The sequence below is a fragment of the Citrus clementina genome, unplaced genomic scaffold, assembly GCF_000493195.1.
Source record: "Citrus clementina cultivar Clemenules unplaced genomic scaffold, Citrus_clementina_v1.0 scaffold_3, whole genome shotgun sequence".
Taxonomy (NCBI): Eukaryota; Viridiplantae; Streptophyta; class Magnoliopsida; order Sapindales; family Rutaceae; genus Citrus; species Citrus x clementina.
In genome coordinates, this window is record NW_006262339.1 from 1,032,896 (window position 1) to 1,052,421 (window position 19,526).

Here is a 19,526-nt window from a genome sequence, read left to right on the forward strand (position 1 = left end):
GTTTACGTTAAAAAATGCGTGCATATATACCTAAAAATAATTATATATATATATATATATAAGTTTAAAAAAATACGGGCATCTGCATCTGACAATGATTTTTTATATATATAAAAGCTTGAATAATATATATAGATAGTTAAGAAAAGCATGCATGCAAAAAAAAAAAAAAAAAGTACCACTTACCTGAACTGTACGTAATGCCTCATAGCCTACTTGATGAAGAAATAGCCAGCATTATCTACTCTCCCCAAGAACCTCAGTCTAGGCCTTTAATTGAAGGTGAACAAGGCCAGTTCAGAAGCCCTTGAGGGAGAGTGAGCAATGAGTGCCATTAATGGTTTGCAGTTAAATTAATTGCATTGCTCTCTCTCTTTATCGCCCCCTCTGTGTGTGTGTGTGTGTGTGTGTGTGTAATCAGATATTTGAATTTGTTACGAAGACAACTTTTGTCCACTCTCCCCAACGGCCTCAGGCCTGGCAGGCAGCTGCAAGCATTAATAATTGTCATTAATTAACGCCAGAAGCCCTTGAGGGAGAGTGAGCAACCAACGCCTTAATGAAAAGATTCACTCTGTTTATTGATTTCTTAGAGACTGGCTTAGAAGCCTTTTTATAGGCATGAAAAGGCTAAGGGTGAGTCTCTTCATATGCGGAGAAAATTAACAAGTAAAGACAAGTTGATGGGGTCCCCATATCTTGGCATTTGAAATTTTGTGGCCAAACCAGATCCTTTTGTATCTCTCGAATCAGTATAAAATTAGCAAAAAAAACTTTAAAGCCATGATCGATAAGCTTAATTTGGACACATTTGGAATCCATTATGCATCGTAATATCACACAAGTCGCCATGAAGATAGATTTATGCTCTCCCAATTTGCAAATCCTAATCAGTCACTTATGAACATGCCAAGCTTTGGACCATTCGATGGGTTGCGTGGGTACTCAAGACATAAAACGCTTGGCTCTTAAGAAACCTGACAAGGCAAGTTTTGGGGGGCAAAAAAGGAATATATATTTATATATATAGATATAGAGTACATGTTTTAGCTTTTAGGCATCTCAGCCTTGTATGTTTTAGATTTTGGGCATCTCAGCCTTATCCCATGCATGTGAATATTTGCATGTCAACGCTAAGATAATTCTCTTTTAACATTCCTCAAATGCTGCTTCTTTATCTTTCACGTGCTGTTTGCTTTCAAGATTAGGTTACTGTCTCGCAATATTTTCAGCAACACTTGTCTGATTCTTTGTCCACGCCAAATTGCATTGAGAAAGATTATCGTCAAAAGTAAGAAGCTGGAATAGCAATTTCTCCAATTTGTAAACTGTTGTGGTCAACTCAACTGAGATCAATGGTCCCAACGGCGCAAGTTGGGCTACTGGTCAACGCACTGGACCTCATCTGTACAACCAGGCTTGCTGTTTGGGCTTTCTTCATCATGGACTGCATTAGTTTGGGCCTAAATGATGTGTTCTGGAGCACGTGGGCTCCCTCGTCTGAGAAGGTGAGGTGCCACATGCGCATGGCCGAATGTTTTGTCAACATCTGGTCTGGCGCCAAAATCCAGTTAGGGTTTACATAGAAGAATTATTCATTTTTCACTAAGGAGGATTAAAGAAATTCGTAACTGATTGTTAACCTAAATCAAAATGGATTCTCCTTCTCCTCCTTCGAAGCGAAGGCGAAAGAATGAATGCGGTGATGACACGTCATCATCGCCGGTGGTGGTCTTTGCTCATGGCGCCGGTGCTCCTTCCTCTTCTGATTGGATGATCAAGTCAAACACTTACTCTTTCTCTCTCTTTTTCCTTTCTTCTGGGACCCTTTTGTTTGTTTTATTTTCATTGATTATTGTTTCTTATGTTTATTTTTATTTTTTTTCAATTGAGTTGAGCTTGAATTTTGTATGAACTGTGAAGGAATATGGAGGAATATGGAGTATGTTATAGTTTAAGACCATTGAGCTACTAAAGTCCCTAAATTCTATGCAGATGGAAGGATATGTTAGGAAAGGCATTGGATGCTGTTGAAGTAGTCACATTTGACTACCCTTGTAAGTCCATTTCTCATTAAATTATTAATTTGGTAGTCTAAGCTTCGTGTTCTGTTCATGTATGTTCTATACTTTGCTTGTTCAAGATGCTTCGAGTCAGCAAGTTAGCTTTCCGTGAAAACATTGAAATTAGTTTATGCTAAGTCCGTGGATTTTATTCTTGGCAGACATTGCTGGCGGAAAACGAAAGGCTCCTCCCAAAGCAGAAAAATTGGTTGAGTTTCACACAGATGTTGTAAAAGGGGCTGTTGCTAAGTTCCCAGGCCATCCTCTTATTTTGGCAGGGAAATCCATGGGTTCAAGGTATTAGATATACGCTTTGAGCGTGAGAAAATAATGCTTCAAATGCTTTTATTTATTAAGTTCGAATGAGCATCCCTGTTTTTTCTTGAACGACATAGTAGGTTGGCTGGTTTATAGTTCTTTTAACCATTGTTTCTTTGTCTGTATGAGAAATCCTCTTAAAAGTCTGACATACATGTACAATTAGTAAATTGAATAATCTGTACGTAATGAGTTGTATAATTCATATTTTTGGTGCCTTTTCTTTCTTGTTTCAAATCTATCTGTAGAGTCAGCTGCATGGTTGCTTGCAAGGAAGATATTGCTGCTTCTGCTGTACTTTGCTTGGGATACCCTCTTAAGGTTTGCTATTATTTATGTCTTTCGATTATGATCCCGAATTCTGCTTGTCATCAATTGTTATTTTAGTTATTAGTTAACAGTCTGTTATAGTTTGAATCACTTCCTGTCGTATTTTCCATCTGTCAGTTCTAGTGCCATTGATCATGTCAATTGATTTTCCTGGACGTTGCAGATACGATTAACAAAGATGTTATCTGTTCAAACTTCTTTCCTATAAGCTTCCTTTAATTAGGAAACCTCCAAATGCTACTACTTTAGCCTATTATTGAGCGTTCATAATAGTTGTTTCCCTCTGTCTAACCCCTGATGAACTCTACAAGAGATCTTTAACTTTTACTGTGTAGATTTTGTTTGCTTATAAACTTATCTAGCTTATATTTTATGAAATTTAGTGATTATGCTGTGCTAAGGACAAGGTGCATCAGTATATCTGTGATTCAAATGATTTGAGATTCTTCTGACCCTAGAAAATCTTGCTGCATTTCCGACCTCAGTTGCTCCTTCTAAAAGGCCATAGATAATTACTAAAAGCTACAACTTCTTTGCAGTCTTTTTCTTTAAATAGTTAGTTTGCCTTGAGCTGGCTTGCCAAAAATAACACTGGGCCAGGATTTCCTATGATCATGATATCATTTCAACCTAGCTACGGTGGCAAAGGCATTTTTCCTTCAGATATTTTAGAAATGAATGTTTCATGAGGTTTTTATTTACAGGCACGACTCTATGGTTGAAAAGCCATACACACAGAGTCTAATAGGAAAATTTTGCTAATTCCAGTTTTCTGAGTCCAGGGCATGAATGGAGCGGTACGAGATGAGTTGTTGTTGCAAATTACGGTTCCTATTATGTTTGTACAGGTACCCTTTTTGCTTTCATTATCAAATATTATTGAAAAAGAGTTTTATCTATTGGTGATGGTTTTGAAACTGTCAAAACTCTCTGACCTTTGGTCTCCCTCTCCTATCTGGTTTAACTTATTGTTAATAAAAATTGAGTGCTTGTAGTTCTATTGATTGTTGCATTGCCTATGAGGGATAATCAAATCATGTTTATCCCAGGTTTATACAGAATTCTTCTGCTTGCTTTAGCATGTTTTAATTAATCCTCATTTTCATTATACTGTGCATTCCCCTTCCTGGGTTAAGGGTAGCAAAGATGGGCTCTGTCCCTTAGATAAGCTGGAAGCTGTTCGCAAAAAGATGAAGTCTCTGAGCGAGTTGCATCTGATTGATGGTGGTGACCATTCCTTCAAGATTGGTAAGAAGCACCTGCAAACAATGGGAACAACACAAGATGAAATGGAAGGTCTTGCTGTTCAGGCCATTGCAGCATTCATATCTAAGTCTCTCGGAGAAATGTAAAGCCTTTGCTGCAAAAGAGTTTTTCAATGTATTATTGAGGGCTGTATAATTTTGTTTAGGGCTTAGGGCATTGACCAAGTCCAAGACGATCAGGCAAGGGGATCTTTTCTTAGACTTTTTGTAATTGCTTGATACGGGAAAGCAGTTTTGGGGCAAATATACAGGCAGCAGGCATGGTCGGTTCAAATTGTTCACTATAATTATTCAGTCCTTGAATCTCCTTTTGCAAGAGGGACAAAAACTTTTCTATCAGGAAATTGTGTGTTGCCGTTTTAAACCAGTTCCCCATAGAAGAAATTGCACATTTCTTTTTACTCTCCATATTGAAATGCTACTCTATCCTCTGTTTTCATTCAAATAAAGTTGCTCTTGGTGCTTGAAAATGTAGATGGGAACAAAATGATCCATTTTGCCGAGTCTCTTAGAGAATCTGTCTGCGAGGAAAGGATGCATCTTCATTTGGAAGTAATTTCTTCTTCATTATTAGCACTTCGTATCTGGTGTGCTGTTGCATGATGAGACAAAAGCGTTTCTCTAAGCACAAACGTAGTCGCCCTTTTTATCTAATTGCCCTTCCTGATAATGTTCCATCTTTCTTGATATGGAAGTACTTCATGAAATGCAAGTTATGCAACCCAATAGGGGGGTGAATTGAGATTTTAAAATTTATGCAGTACAATTCGTACAATAATTTAATCTATAGTCTTAATCAATTCAAAAATAATAAATTCAATCAAACACAATATTAAAAGAGTAAAGGAAGAGAAAACAAACACAAGAATTTTTATGTGGTTTGGCTATCCCCGACTACCTCCAAGCTCACCCGGCTTGAGAATTTCACTATCTAAGCCTCCCAATACTTCAAATGTTTACAATTGAATTCCAAGGTGTCAATGGACCTTTACAACAAGAGATTATCTCCCCAATCTCTTTACCCCAAGTGTTTTTCACACTTATACACTCACAATTTGATGAGAAATGAAAATTACAACAATAAAACTCTCTTTAAGAGTGGATAACAAATTATAGCTCAATGATGATTCAACAAATTATGATTTATGAAATGGAAGCTCAATATATGTTATATGATCTTGTTTTTCCTTGTATTAGTTCTTAAAATGAAGTTTGAGTTGAGTTTTTATAATTAAAGTCCTAAAACCAGCCGTTATAGGCAAATTCCCGCAACCAAGCGGTTAGCCGCTTGATTTACCCGGCTAGCCGCTTGATTTACCCAGCTAGCCGCTCATGAACAGTGATATTACCGTTATTTTTGAATTTAGCTACAGTAACACTGTTCACTAAAATTACACTTTTAGCCTAAAATGTTCTATAATTGTATTACGACCCACAACGTCATTAAACTTTGTAAATAAGTTCAATTTCAGAATTTCCTAAGAATAGTTATCTTTCCTTTCCAAAATTTTTTGAAATTATGATATGGCCCCAAAGATATTATTATTTTTCAAAAAGGTCCTTTTCAACATAATACCCATATTTTTTAAAGTTCTCAAAATCTTTCACTTTAGTCCAACATATTCATAAATTATAGTATGACCCAAAACATTTCAAATATTTGTAAAAAGGTCCAACTCCGAAATTCAATAATAATACTTATTAAAATCAAAGATTTCAAAACTTTGCATTTAAGTCCAAAATACTCAAAACCACAAGGTACTTTATCTTATAAAAATAAAACCTTTTTGTTTATAAAAAGTATTTCATAAAATTAATCTCTTGAGCTTCTCAAGTGCTAAATCATGCATCAATTAAATCATACCGGCTTTACAAAAATTTATCGCACTAATTTGTCCGTTGAGCTCTAAACTTTATTCTTGATTTCGCCGTTGTCCATTGAGTGTCTTGAGCTTGATTTCACTGTATTCACTTGCATAAATATTACCCTTCAAAAACTAGTGAAAATGTGAAATATAATATTTATTAAATCACTTAATACATATGTTTGTTATCATCAAAATTATATTATGTATAGCCCTTTAGGCTAACACTTTATGCCCATATTAAAAGTCTCATGTCTTGTCTTCATTTATACAAAGGCTTACCGTGTCACCCTTTTTTTTTTGTCGCATTCCTTTAGTCTTTAGCATATCTTTCCACCCAAAAAGGGAGTAAAGATTCATGATTCCCCCAAAGTATGTTTGAGAAGGATCTTTCCCTTGCTCAAGACTAGTATGATCAAGGAATTACTAAGGATACCAAATTATTCTCCTTCCCTCTCTCGAGTATGATCAACCATGTTTACTTCGAAGAAGGCCACAATAAATAAAGTAATCTCCTTTAGCCAAGTTGGCATTAGGAGAATTTTGTTGTGTCCATTCCTTTGGGCTTAATATCTATGTTGGCTAACGTTGTAGCTAACACAATGCCCAAGTTTTCCAAGTGCAATACAATTTCCTTTCCTTTAATAATGAGATTGGAATAATTATTTCGGACTATTGTTCTTCTTCTTGTTATGAGGAGAATAATTCTCAAATAAATTTGCCTTGGAATTGAAATACTTCTTTATATGGAAAAACAATGTTCACATAACAATGAAAATCTCTTAATTCCATTTTCGGTCGAAAGGATGTGTTCTTTGGGTGGGTGACACTTTTCTTTATAGACATCACACCACACAACACGATAAATAATCGCGTCTATTCATTTTTGGACTACTTTAACACGATTACATGTTTATGACATGAATATTAATTTGTCAGTTTATCATATTTTATACTTCGGATGAATTATTAATTATTGCGTTGTAATAATTTAATTTTATAATTGTTAGTTTATATTTTTTTTATATCTTGGATTAGTTTAAGTTTGTACATTGTTTATAATTTATTATTATCATATGTATTATTTTTATTTTTAAAAAAATTGAATTATGATAGTATTTCCATCGGTAATTAGGTTGTTAATCATATAATCATGTCTTAATCGTACCAAACAGTAACGTGTTAAATGTGTTGTATATTGTCTTGTATACCGGTTTATTAAGTGGGTTGTTCTCGTATTTTAATTTTTTGACATGATTAATAATTGTGTCATCTGTGTTTACTTAAATTTGACTATCACCTGATAGTCATTAGTTTTGGCATTTAAACTCATCAATGCTATGGCTCAACTAGCCTTTCACTTCAGTCGCAACTTTCTCCACTTGAGCATATGATATTGAATTTGTTCATGTGATCGTAAACATAAATAGGATGGAGATTACGATAATAATGAGACGTGAGCGAAGAAAAATAGAACAAACGTTCTAGCTTCATAGAACACATAGTACACACTTGTGAAGCTACACAGTCATCACTGGATTACACATCCATGTCTTGCATGGGACTCCTGATTATTTGTTGTTTTATTTATGTTATGTGTGCTGTGTAGCTTTAAGCTTCTGCAAACACCAAACAGAAAAATGAGAAAAGGAAAAAAGAAAAAAAGATACAATGATAAACAATTAAAAAAAAGGAAAAAAAAAAGTTGGCTTAGTTGAAATTAGAAACTTGCCATATTTATAAGCAGCGAGGGCCACGGCATTCGTCGTCACTCTCACTTTCACTGCAGCTGGAGTACTCTACGGTGCCGAAGCTGTCTCTGCACTTCAGCTTCCTCCTGTGAGTAGTCTTCCCATGGGATCCATGGTGTTTGCCATAGTAGCCAGTAACAGCAGGAGCAGGGCCATAGGTCCCAGTCAGGTTGGCGCCTGTGCCCACTCCATAGTTGGAATGAGAGGCTTGCTGATAGCCAGTCAATGGGGGCTTACCCGTGTTGTAGCTGTAGCCAAGAGCTGGGTTTGTGGTGTGGCCGTAATACTGAGTCTGATTCTGGGATCCGGCCACTGCAGGTTTTGTGTAGTAGGATTGGCTACCTGCTATTCCAGCGGTCGTGTATTGGCTTTCGGTATAGCTACTGAAAGCTTGGCTTTCATATTCATTCCCATCTCTGTAACACTGGGCCATGGCAACCTGGGGAAGTGTTTAAGAAGCTTATGGTTTTTCTTGCGGTCTGTTTTTGATTGCCTGGTTATCAAGTCCGGTTTGGAAACACATATATATAGGCAACGTGCAAGTGGGATTCCCCCACTTCAATTAGATCATCTTTGTCCTTTGAATATGCTTCCTTTTGCAAGTGGAGGGTGGAGCATATTACACAGTGGTCGTTACTTTACTTTTTCGAAGTATCCTTTGATCGAATAAGTTTAAGGTTCTGTTTGTGATTGCCTTTGGAACGTTGAAAATTAATTTTGTCATTTTATAGTAGATTTTGAAAAGGAGGGGAAGAAGTAATTTTTCAAAATTTAATTTTAAAAATTATTTTTATACTTAGTACAATTTTATATATATTTAAAATTATCTTTATTAATTAAAAAATAAATTCATTAACTTTAATGAGATTATTATTATTACCACCAATTATTTTGAGATGACAAAGTAAAAAATAAAATTACTAATATAAAATATTTATTTTAGTTATCAATTATTATATATATACAATTAAAATTATTTTATATACATGTTTATAAATATGTAAATAACTTTTATTCAATATTATGTCTAATTAAATTATTTATTTTCTAACAATAATTTAATAGTAAAATTTATTAAATATATATGAATATTTTTAAAATTTATAATACTTTAAAAAATATACTTATAAAAAATTTAATTAATTTTTATCATATTTAATTATTTTTACAGCACGTTAACATTCATTATTTTAAAAGTTTCAGGATCACCAAACTAATCCTACGTGTACCATCTCTGGTTAATGCCTTTTGTCTTCAAATAAAAATTAGTTTAATGCTGTAGGACTGGACACGATCATTACATCTCTGCATGACATAACCATAACTTGAGCAATTGTTTTGGGCCCACTATATACAGTTTTACAAGAAGAGGAATGCTGGTCATTATTAGTTGTTCGAATCGTCCCAAAAATCTTTTGTTTTGGGAGTTTTTTTTTTTTTCAGAAATTAGATTTATGTATCATTTTTTTTATTTTCTTTATTTCAGATATTAGAATTTTATTATATTAACACAATTCAAGTTTTGCCCTTTTAGTAAATTTGCATGTTAGGATTAGAATAAAGGCAGGTAGAACCCTAAATGTGAAATGGTTGCTTATTATTATAAATTTTCTCATTGAGAATTCTGTGATAATTTTTTTCCTTTGCTTAGTTTTGCCCCCACACAATCTCAACTATATATGTCTTTTAAGTAGATATCTAATCATATGAAATAGCATCTTAATATCAAAGTGCGTTATAGCATAAAACGGCTGGTGTTACGTTACGTTTAACGTAACGTACGCCACACACAGCAACAATTGTGGATCCCACCATGGAAACTGTTGCTGTGTGTGGATGTACGTTACGTTCGTTTAACGTAACGGGATCCCCATAAAACATGTAGTAACAAAACAAGTTTAATTTGAGGCATCATTAATTATGTACGAGGTAACCACAGATCATGACACGGCTTCAAAGGTTACGCAAGGAAGAACATCAGTACCGTTGACGGTCTGATTATAAGAGAAACTTCAACTATAAAATCTTCAATACTCATTTAAATAGTCAGATTTGTGGGGTGAGTGCGTATTAATTGATATCAAACAGACATTATATCAGGCATATATATATATATACTCATATTGAATCAGTGATCAATGTAAATATACTCGTAGCACCCAAAATCTTTTCTTAGGACTCTCATCATAATCCTCATGTATTGTGATGTTATTATTCTCAATAAAAAATTTTTTGTTTTATATAAGAAGTCTTGAAATCTAGAATGCTACTTATACCAAAACTGAGAGAGGGATTTTTTTTGCAGGTTAATTATTATAACTATTTTATTTGCAAACAATGAATTATGCTCTTGTGAAAAACTGAAGCGAATAAGGAGATGAAAAAGGTTTTCTTTCTTTCGGATAAATCAACCGTCAAGTGCTCAAATAAACAAAGATGAGTAAGACTTATAATAGCTGAATAGAATTAATTATTCAATCATTGAATAAGAGACATGCATAATACATGGCTCAATGCCCATGTCCGTCATGGGCGTTTTATTTACTTACTATAATTAAACTATATATGGTTGCCAGGCGCCTTAAATTCATTTGATTGTATATATATCACCATCCTTAGTAAGCTTTTGCCATTTCATGGCTAGAGTGATGGCTTTTGATCTTCATCATGGTGGTCATGGTTCTTATTATTGATTTTATATACATGCACACATTTAGCAAGGAGTTACACACACACACACACGCGCACACATGACCATATTGCATACGTTTTTGCATTTTTCTGTTTTCTTTTAATCGGTCCATTCTTGTTCTTACACTTTTATATATATGCATATGGAATATGCGTTATTATTGGGGAATCGAAAACGTAGATATATAATACTATAATAGATGGGGAATCATGTTGTCTGCCGCAAGAACCATTGATCACTTGAGAGAATCTGACCCTAAAGAATATATTTTGTTTGCATGACAGCATGAGGCGAAAAGAAAGATTAAAGTTGGACGCAGCCTGCCGGTTACGTAAAAGAAAATTGCATACTCGTTTAATTTGCATCGTGAGAAAAAAATATCACATATTTTTAGTTAATTTTTTTAATAAAAAATAGTGATTTTCTTATTATTTATCTAAGTATTAATTAAAATGTTGGAAATATAAGTTTTAATATTTAAGTCATGAATTTACACATTGAATAATAAGTGTGTCGTATGAGTGTTCAAAATAATTATATAATGTTAACTTGTAAAAAATTATCTTTAATAATAATTCATATGATGGACATTTTTATAACAAAATTTTATTAGAATTAGAGTTTTTAAAATGTAAATAATATCCACCTAATTAAAAAGAAGAAAAAAAAAGACTCACTGAATTTAATAAACTCTACAAACTCACCATTAAAACTTGAAATTTTAATTCTTACTCAATAAACCCGACGTAATGCCCAATATCCCACTAAATTGAAAATATTAATATAATTCCCTGAAATTAAATCTCTGAATAACTACTATCCTATTTCCTTCAAATCCTTTCTGTCTAATAGGAAAGTTTGATTGAATTTGACTGAAAATTTCTTCCTTTTAATTTTGGCCTATTAGAAGCTAATGTCAATCTAAATTTCGTCTCGAATTCATAATTTGGTTACAAATTTAAAATTACGCCTGTAAGCTAAATGGTAAAAGTACTCATTTCTTCAAGTACCAAGATTTTGACCTATTTTTTCTTCTTTTTTTTTTCAAATAATCACTACTCTACCTACTCACTTCAACGTTTCACATAATTTTTATTTTTAACCGACATGTTTTTTTTCAATCCATTCTAATTTCTCAGATAATACCCTCATAGACGTCCTATTTCTAATTCCGAATCCAACAAACAATTGAGTTGAGTTGGTAACGTTGTACGTACATTTTTTTTTTCATTATGTTATACAGATTTATAATTTACAAAATTTTATTTTTTTTGTTAGATTAGGCTTTAAAAGTTGGGCTTATAGAATTTAAAACTTTAAAAATATGTGTAAAATATATATATTAGTTGTAATAATATATTTCATTAATTTTTTTAAGTATTTCTTAAGATTTTCTAATTGGACTTAGGATTTTTAGATGAAACTCGAGCTTATTTGAATATTTATAAAATATGCTCATGTCCGGCTAAGTCTTCTCTAAAACATTCAAGTTCAGGTCGGGCAGGTTTTCTATACCGTCTTTACTCTAAAGAACGAGAATCTTTTTATAGATAAATAAATATATATATATATATATTTCCTTAATTATTGCAATTAAGTAGTTTTAATAATAAAGGTTATTTTCAATAATAATGATAATAAAAAGGGTGGATCATATTCAAAGATGCCTCTTTTCACTGGACTCGGAATAAGGTGCTGTCTAAGCCCATACCTGAAAAACAGATTCCAAAGGCTAAATTGATGTGACGAGAGTTAAAATGCGAGAGAAATCCCTCTTAGTCCATGCCTATATATTTGCTCCAACTCACAGCCATCGAGAGCCAAGCAAGCAAGAGCAAGCATAGGCGAATAGAAAAAATACTTGGGCACAATCGCCATGGCCTCAACGCAATGCTACAAGCCAGTTGAGCAAACATGCTACCAAGGCCAGTACTATGAGTATGACAGCTCAGTGGCTCACAAAACCCAAGCAACACAGCCCTCATTGGTCAAAACCCAGACCCAATGCACCACCAAAACCGAGGCCTACTATGGCGAAACCCAAACCAACAATCCAAGTCCAAACAACGGCTATGGCTATGGCCACCCTCACAGCCAGAGCCACGGTAACTATGTGGAGCAAAGCAAAGCTCATGGATCCACCACTGCTGTCTGTGTGGACCAAAACAAGGTCCATGGACATGGGCAAGGCCGCGCCCATTCATCCAATTCCACTGGTTTGAATGTGACGGCAGCAACGGCATCAGGATGCCATGGAAATGGAAGCAAGAGGAGCGGTGTGCCCAGGAGGAGGAGTCTGTTACAGAAGCTCAAGGATGGACTCTCTGGTGGTGACAGCAGCAGCAGCAGTGACAGTGAGAGCGATGGTGAACACTCCTCGAGGAGAAGCCCAAATGTACGTTAATTTTTTCATCGACATTAACTTGATTTTATTTAACACATTGAAAAATTATAATTTGCTCTGTGGTTATTCTGCAGCACTGCTAAACATCCACTGAGCTGAAGGTCCCTCTCGCAGCGTACGTATCGACTAAATAAAATGAGTATGAAAATCAATAAAAACCCATGTGACATGTGGTGTGATTGTCTTTCCTAAATTAATGTTACTACCTTCTCTACGAATCGAATAAAATAATTATGTTAAATCTGATGATCATAAATCTGTCGATCCGGCCGCGACAGTTTTTTTTTTTTTTTTTTCCTTCGTTACTGTACTTGAAACCTAGCACATTTTATATACAATTTCATTTTAGACATAAATATATAACTAACCCTAAACAGCGGCACCTGCAAGAAGAACTAAATAAATATACAGCGTTACAACACAAATGTTGTAACCAAGCATGCATAAAGACTAAACATGCATAATGGTAATTAAATATCTCAAATTAAAAAACAATTGTTTAATTTATTATTACTTCATGAAATTAAGTCATGGTAAATATAAATTAAAAAGAGACCAAATATGAAGTCCGATCGTCCTGCTCACCAGTTGTCAAACATAAAACTAACAGAAATGGAATGCTCGATCGCTAGCTCGTCATTTATTGTTTGTGCGTAATTGTGTCCAAAAGCTTAATACCAAATCATACATAATTGCGATCAGTTACATAAATATTAATTGGCTGTGTAGGATGATCATGAGCAAACCCAGATGGCCCATTGTGCATGCAAGTTGCAGGCTTGCATGCAGCTTGGTTTAATTTTGATTTTTGAGAGTAACAGTGCAAAAATCTGATAAATATCTTAAGGCTAGCTGTGTGTGTGTGTTCTTTTTGCACCACCGAATCACATCACGAATGGAGCTTGATCTGTTGATATCACATCCGGTCGTCTGTGATGCAGTTTATTCAATTTCTCTGAAGAATGCCAAGAGATAATAAAACTACTTATACAGATTCGAAATTAAAATTGTATACGTATTGATTTTTATTCCTCAATAAATATGCAAACTGATGAAAACATTATTATTAATAATTAAATTTCCCTGTAGGGGTAATACAGAGAAGCTGGAACACCCTTATTATTTGCACCGCTAACTTAATTGAAACACAATCAAAGTACTGTAATTATCGAATAAATTAGGAATTCCAAGAAAATAAAAAGAGTAATAGTAATTCAAATGGGACAAGAAATAATATTAGTTAATGCTAATCTGCTGGGTCCCAACTCTCTATTTTCTTGCGAAGCTCGTTAGCAGTATCGTACTCCAGTTTTGTAAGAAATGTTAAAACAACTAATGCGAGAATGACTGAGACCACTAGCCATGCCCATGATGTGAACTTGGACACTGCCATGAATGATTTAATTAACTCACCACTCGACTCGACTCATCAACTCTTATTTATACTCATCTTATAATTAGTACCAACATTACATTACATGTGGCTTGTTTCACCAAACAGTTAAACCACTTTACCTCGTCCACTCATTTTCCCATTTGTTCTCTCACTCACATGTATAATGCATCGTTTGATGTTTATCACCTAGTAGAAAAATTTTAAAATTAATTAATACATGCGTGATATGTGTCGTTGAATTTAATATAATTATTATTTTTATAATAATTTTTTAAATAAATATATACATATTATAATATTATTTATTTATTATATAATTAATATAATATATCAGATATATTTTAAAATTTCTCTACTTAATATGCTTATAAAAACTACATTCATACTTGAACTTTTGTCATATCCTTCTCATCTCTCGATTAATCTTTTCGGTGTTACAATAAATGCAGCCCAGTCCTCTCGACCTCAAGTCACAATTTTTTGTTTTTTGTTTTATTTCATCATCATAATTTCTGCACCTTCACTTCATAGTATGTGTTGTTTCGTAGTTGTTTCCAGCTGGCCCCTTTATTGAAACTAAGCGGCTTTTAATAGTTATTTTACCTAACCAGCATAACATATGTTTTCTTTTCTCTACCCCACCAAACAGTTTTAATCGCTTTACCACGCCTACTTTTTTTATTCATTTGTTCACATTTATGATTTGAGATTTTAATTATCTCACAAGCTTCTCGAAGATGGTGGAGTATTTTATTTTTAATTAGAGTCAATTATAGTATATATTTTAATCTTTTATTTTCAGTATAATTATGATTTAATTTTTTTTAAAGTTAATATAGAGAAATAGATTTACGCTATAAATAAGGAGGTCATGTCATTATTAGTTGAAATCTAATTATTCAATAAAAACCCTTATTCATAATTCTTCTAAGATTATCTTTCAAACTCTCATAGAGTTATTAGAATTAGAACGTTATCTAATCTCATTGTAAAAATATTATCAAAATCTCATTAAATCATTTAGATTAGAACGAGATGTAATTACGCTTTGATTGAAGCGTAATACAGTCACGTTGGCTTGGGTCATTCCTAAAATGATATCTAATATTTATTTATCCTATCAATCTATTTCCACTAACCCACTACGTCAATTGGTATTAAAGAGGTTCTCTGTCAGTCGTACAGCTTTCCTAGCTACCCATATTCATCCCTATCGAATCACAAAAAAAAAAAAAAAATCCTCAAATTGAAAACTCTAGCCACCACACCCACCATCATCACTGTTGGCGACACAACCACCATCCATCACCACAATTCAATCAACTGCCGCCAGTACCCAATGGTGTATCTAGAAAAATAATTTACCATGAGCTAAATTAGATAATAGTAAAATATGAAAAATTAAAATTTTAAATATATAAAATATTTGCTAATACATTTATAATTATTCTCTACGTATTTTCGTATTTTAAAAATGTTATGCAATAGACTCATTATCAATATTATTAAATTTATTGTTTCCTATATAAACAACTAAACTATCATTTATCCCATCCGATTCCAAAGATAATTCTTCATGAGTTTCATTACTAAAAACGTTCGCTCTAATGATATTATAGAGTCTGGAAGAATTAATCCTATTTTTGAGAATATAAAATATTTTGAGTGGTGGGCTATCATTATTTTTAATTAAAATATAAGTTTTTATAATTCTTAAAAGTTAAATTTTAAATTTTGTGGGGTTTATAATTTATAGTGATTATTTTAATAAATTTTTTATGGGGGCTAATTAGAAAATTAAAATATTTTTCTTTTTTAATTTTAGAATTTTGTTTGGCCAGTGGGGGCTGGTCACATGCTACATCCGCCCCAGCCAATACCGGCCTTCCCAGCCCTCATGACCAAAATTCAACCAACCGTCGTGCAATCACCATGCAAAAGCAACCTAATTCCAGGCAAAACCAACTTTACAAATACTTGAAAAAATTAAATATAAATTAAAACCATATATCTCTCTAGCTTTTACATCTATTTCGATCTTTGGTTCCTCGTCAAAAGTCTTGTAAAATGCCAAAAATGTAGCTGTTACGGCTAATTAAAATTTACAAATGAAAAATTAAGATAAAGTTACTTATTAATTAAGTTAAATAGATAAAAACATATAAATTAAAATGTAAATCATATATCTCCACAGAGAACACGTATCTAAACTAGTACACATTAAAGACTCTAATATGCTTAGATAAAGCGTATTGCGATATGAGCTTATAAATCGACCACTAGTGTTGATAGGGTTAGCAATTTGTGGACTTTGGCCGGGTTTTTCGAAGCCTAGGCCTAAGCGCATATTATTGATAACAAGCCCAAGCCCTTATTGACTGGGACGAGCCTGAGCTTTTCTATTAAATATGAAATAATTTTTTAATAAAAAAAATTAAATTAAAGACAATTATCCAATTCATAATAGAATAAATAATCAAATACACAAAATATTAGTAACACAACATAATAAATCACAAATACTAATATAAAAATATTAATTTAATATTTTTAATTTTTCTTTTTTATTTAAATTAAATTTATTTTTATTTATAAATTAAAAGGCTTGGGCTTTTCCTAGGCCCTTAACTAGGCCAAATCTATGCAAGCTTTATATTTTTCGACTTATATCGATGTCGAACCCATGTGGGTCGAGTTTGGACCAACCCAGTCTTTTTTAACAACCCTAAATACTGAAAGAAGATTTAGAAATGGTAGTAATTAGAATTGCCAAAATATCTCTCGTAATTTAGGAGATAGTTACTTTCATTCACCTTTCACTAAGTTAAAAGATTAAAAGCGTCCTCAATATTAAATGTACTAACTTTTTATCTAAATAAGTATGTAGCTAATCCTTTACTTCCTCATTAGTAACATTAACAAAACTAATAAATCCTGAAATCCATTCAGTTGAACTTCTATGAGAACTTGAACTCGACATAGTATGAGAAGTACCCAACGAAGTAAAGCTACACCTAGGAGAACAATCAACTGATGTATATATAGCTTTGTACTCTTTTCACTATTCTTTGACAATAACCACGCACTGTCTTAAAACAAGAAGTAGCATAATCCCTATAAATTAAGAAAAAGCAACGCTTAATCAACTTAGTTTTGCACCTAAGATCAAAGATGCATGTTGCAGACAATATTCTACTCATGTCTTGCTTGTCAAACTTGTCAATCATTTTTTGTGGCATGGTTCTAACTTCCTCATACCTAGAAAGTTAAAACACATTTGCTTAGGCGTAATCTAATATCACACATTTGACACAAAAACATATTAGATGTTGGATAATTAGTACAAGAAAACAATGCAATACAATCATAAAACCATTTCAAATCATTTTCTAAGGTACTGGCTAATTGCCAATCATGCTCACTAGGCAAACACTTATATTGTCCATTAATATTCTTCAATCAATGGAAAACATTCTTATAATGTAATGTGTAATATGAGATACATGAAATTTCATCTAATTTGATAGTCTTCCATTAGTTTCCTACTAGAAGTAATGCTTAATTTACGTGTATTTTCATCAAACATCAATTTCCTTTAGTTGATTTTGGAAAAAAAAAAAAAAAAAAACCTCTCACAAACATTTGCAATCAAATCACCTATCACACTTAAAGCATCCTTTACAATCAAAATCAGATTGTGGGTAGGCAATGAACATAACACTTTTGTCCTCCCAAGATGAGATCATTTTTATCAAGCGACAACAATATAAAATCAATCATATGATCATTGTTAGTAGCACTATGAACAATAATAGAGAATAATTTACACTTAATGTTGAGCTCCAACAGCGAATACATAAATAAATTAGGATAAAATAAATAAATAAATAAAACAAACTAAGTTGAATTCAAACAAATCAATGTATAATTCGTTGCCATCTCTAATTCACATCAATAGGAGTTGGACCAATTCGCTTGAGGCTCTCTCCTTAAAATACAATATAATTATTCTCATTGACTGGCGCTAAATTCAAAATTTCTCGTGCGTATTTCCTTCAACTCTTTTGGCATTCAACTTCATTTAATATGTAGGTTATTTGCGCAACAAAAAGACAACAAACTTGTATATCGCTTTAACAGAATATCATCACATAAAGTTTTAATATATATATATATATATATATTGACATCTAAAAAGTTCTACTAGCATTTAGTACTTGTTTGGTCTAGAGATGGCAGAAAAACCCGCCCGGACCGGATCCGGCTCGGACCCGGCGTATGCGGTCCGGGTTTTACCCGGACCGGATGCATGGAAAAAGCGGATCCGGGCATTGATTTTCAATGCCCGGCTACTTCCGGGCACGGGTCCGGTCACAGCATTAAGAACCCGGAACCCGGACCCGTGCCCGGTTTTTTATTAAGTAAAAAAAAGAGAGGAAAATATAAAAGCAAAAATACATTTTGCTTTGCCCAATTGCTCCCAAACCGAACCCTAAATCGCAAATGCAACACACACTGAAATCTCGCAAACGCAACACCTCTTTTCGTCTCTCCACCAGCAGCCACCACCCACCGGCACCGATGCAGTGTTGACCGCCCCTCTCCCTCCACGAACCTCTTACCTTCCTCGGTCAACTCTTTTCATTTATTGCAAAGCAACGTTGCAGTTTTGAAGCATGGCTGCATTTTTATTTCCAGACTTCCAGTGCAGAACTACAACAGTGTTGTTGCATCCATTATGTTTAGTGTGCAGAACTACAGCAGTGTTGTTGCAGAGATGCAAAGAATATTGTATCATAATTTTTTTTTTGAAAAAAAAACTTAAATTGGTTTTGTTTTGACTATTTATTCTTCGGTTTAAGTTAAATATAATTTTATTAGAATTTTGCATTTTTCGCGTCGGCTTCTTGTAAATTGTCGCTTTGTTGGTTATAATTTTATATCAATTTTAAGGTAACCTTTTGAATTCTGAAGTGGTGGGGGTTAAAAGTTGAATTTGGGTTTTATTCATTCTTTTGCAGTTTAAAAGAAAAAAAAATTTAAGTCCACATCAGGCCTCTCTTGATCTACGTTGTTCACTAGATTTGTGGATGTTGCATCTTCTAATCATTGCATAAATGGAAATTAAATCTTTCTCGCAGTTCTTTTTAATCAGCGAGTTCTTGTAATTGAAAACAATGGTTGAGAACTGGGCAATTAACAAGCAGCTTTGGAAATGCGGGTAGAGAAAACCCGGAAAAAACCCGTGCCCGGATAGTGCCGGGCATATGCCCGGCCCGCATAGAAAAAATCCGGGCACGGTCCGGATCCGGGTAGCTATGTGTGACATGCGGGTCGGTCCCGGGCAGCCCCAAACCCGGACCCGACCCGCACTTTTGCCATCTCTAGTTTGGTCCAGGCGTAAGAAATGAAAGCAGTTATAGCATATAATACGGCTGAAAA

At 33.6% G+C, this 19,526-nt stretch overlaps 2 protein-coding genes across 3 annotated transcripts; both read left to right on the top strand.

Moving 5' to 3' along the window:
• Positions 1-1,565: 1,565 nt before the first annotated feature.
• On the top strand, positions 1,566-4,279 carry LOC18049850 (KAT8 regulatory NSL complex subunit 3). 2 transcript variants are annotated; one of them, XM_006439308.2, is made up of 6 exons: positions 1,566-1,781; positions 1,996-2,057; positions 2,225-2,360; positions 2,630-2,702; positions 3,494-3,559; positions 3,848-4,279. In XM_006439308.2, the coding sequence occupies exons 1-6, from the start codon at positions 1,654-1,656 to the stop codon at positions 4,061-4,063; spliced, it is 681 nt and encodes a 226-aa protein (XP_006439371.1). In that variant the 5' UTR covers positions 1,566-1,653; the 3' UTR covers positions 4,064-4,279. The 2 variants fall into 2 exon arrangements, with proteins under 2 accessions (XP_006439371.1, XP_024043231.1); XM_024187463.1 differs by lacking the exon at positions 3,494-3,559.
• Positions 4,280-12,083: 7,804 nt separating this feature from the next.
• Positions 12,084-12,934, top strand: LOC18049852. The gene is made up of 2 exons (XM_006439310.2): positions 12,084-12,679; positions 12,763-12,934. The coding sequence occupies exons 1-2, from the start codon at positions 12,161-12,163 to the stop codon at positions 12,769-12,771; spliced, it is 528 nt and encodes a 175-aa protein (XP_006439373.1). The 5' UTR covers positions 12,084-12,160; the 3' UTR covers positions 12,772-12,934.
• The last annotated feature ends 6,592 nt before the right edge of the window (positions 12,935-19,526 follow it).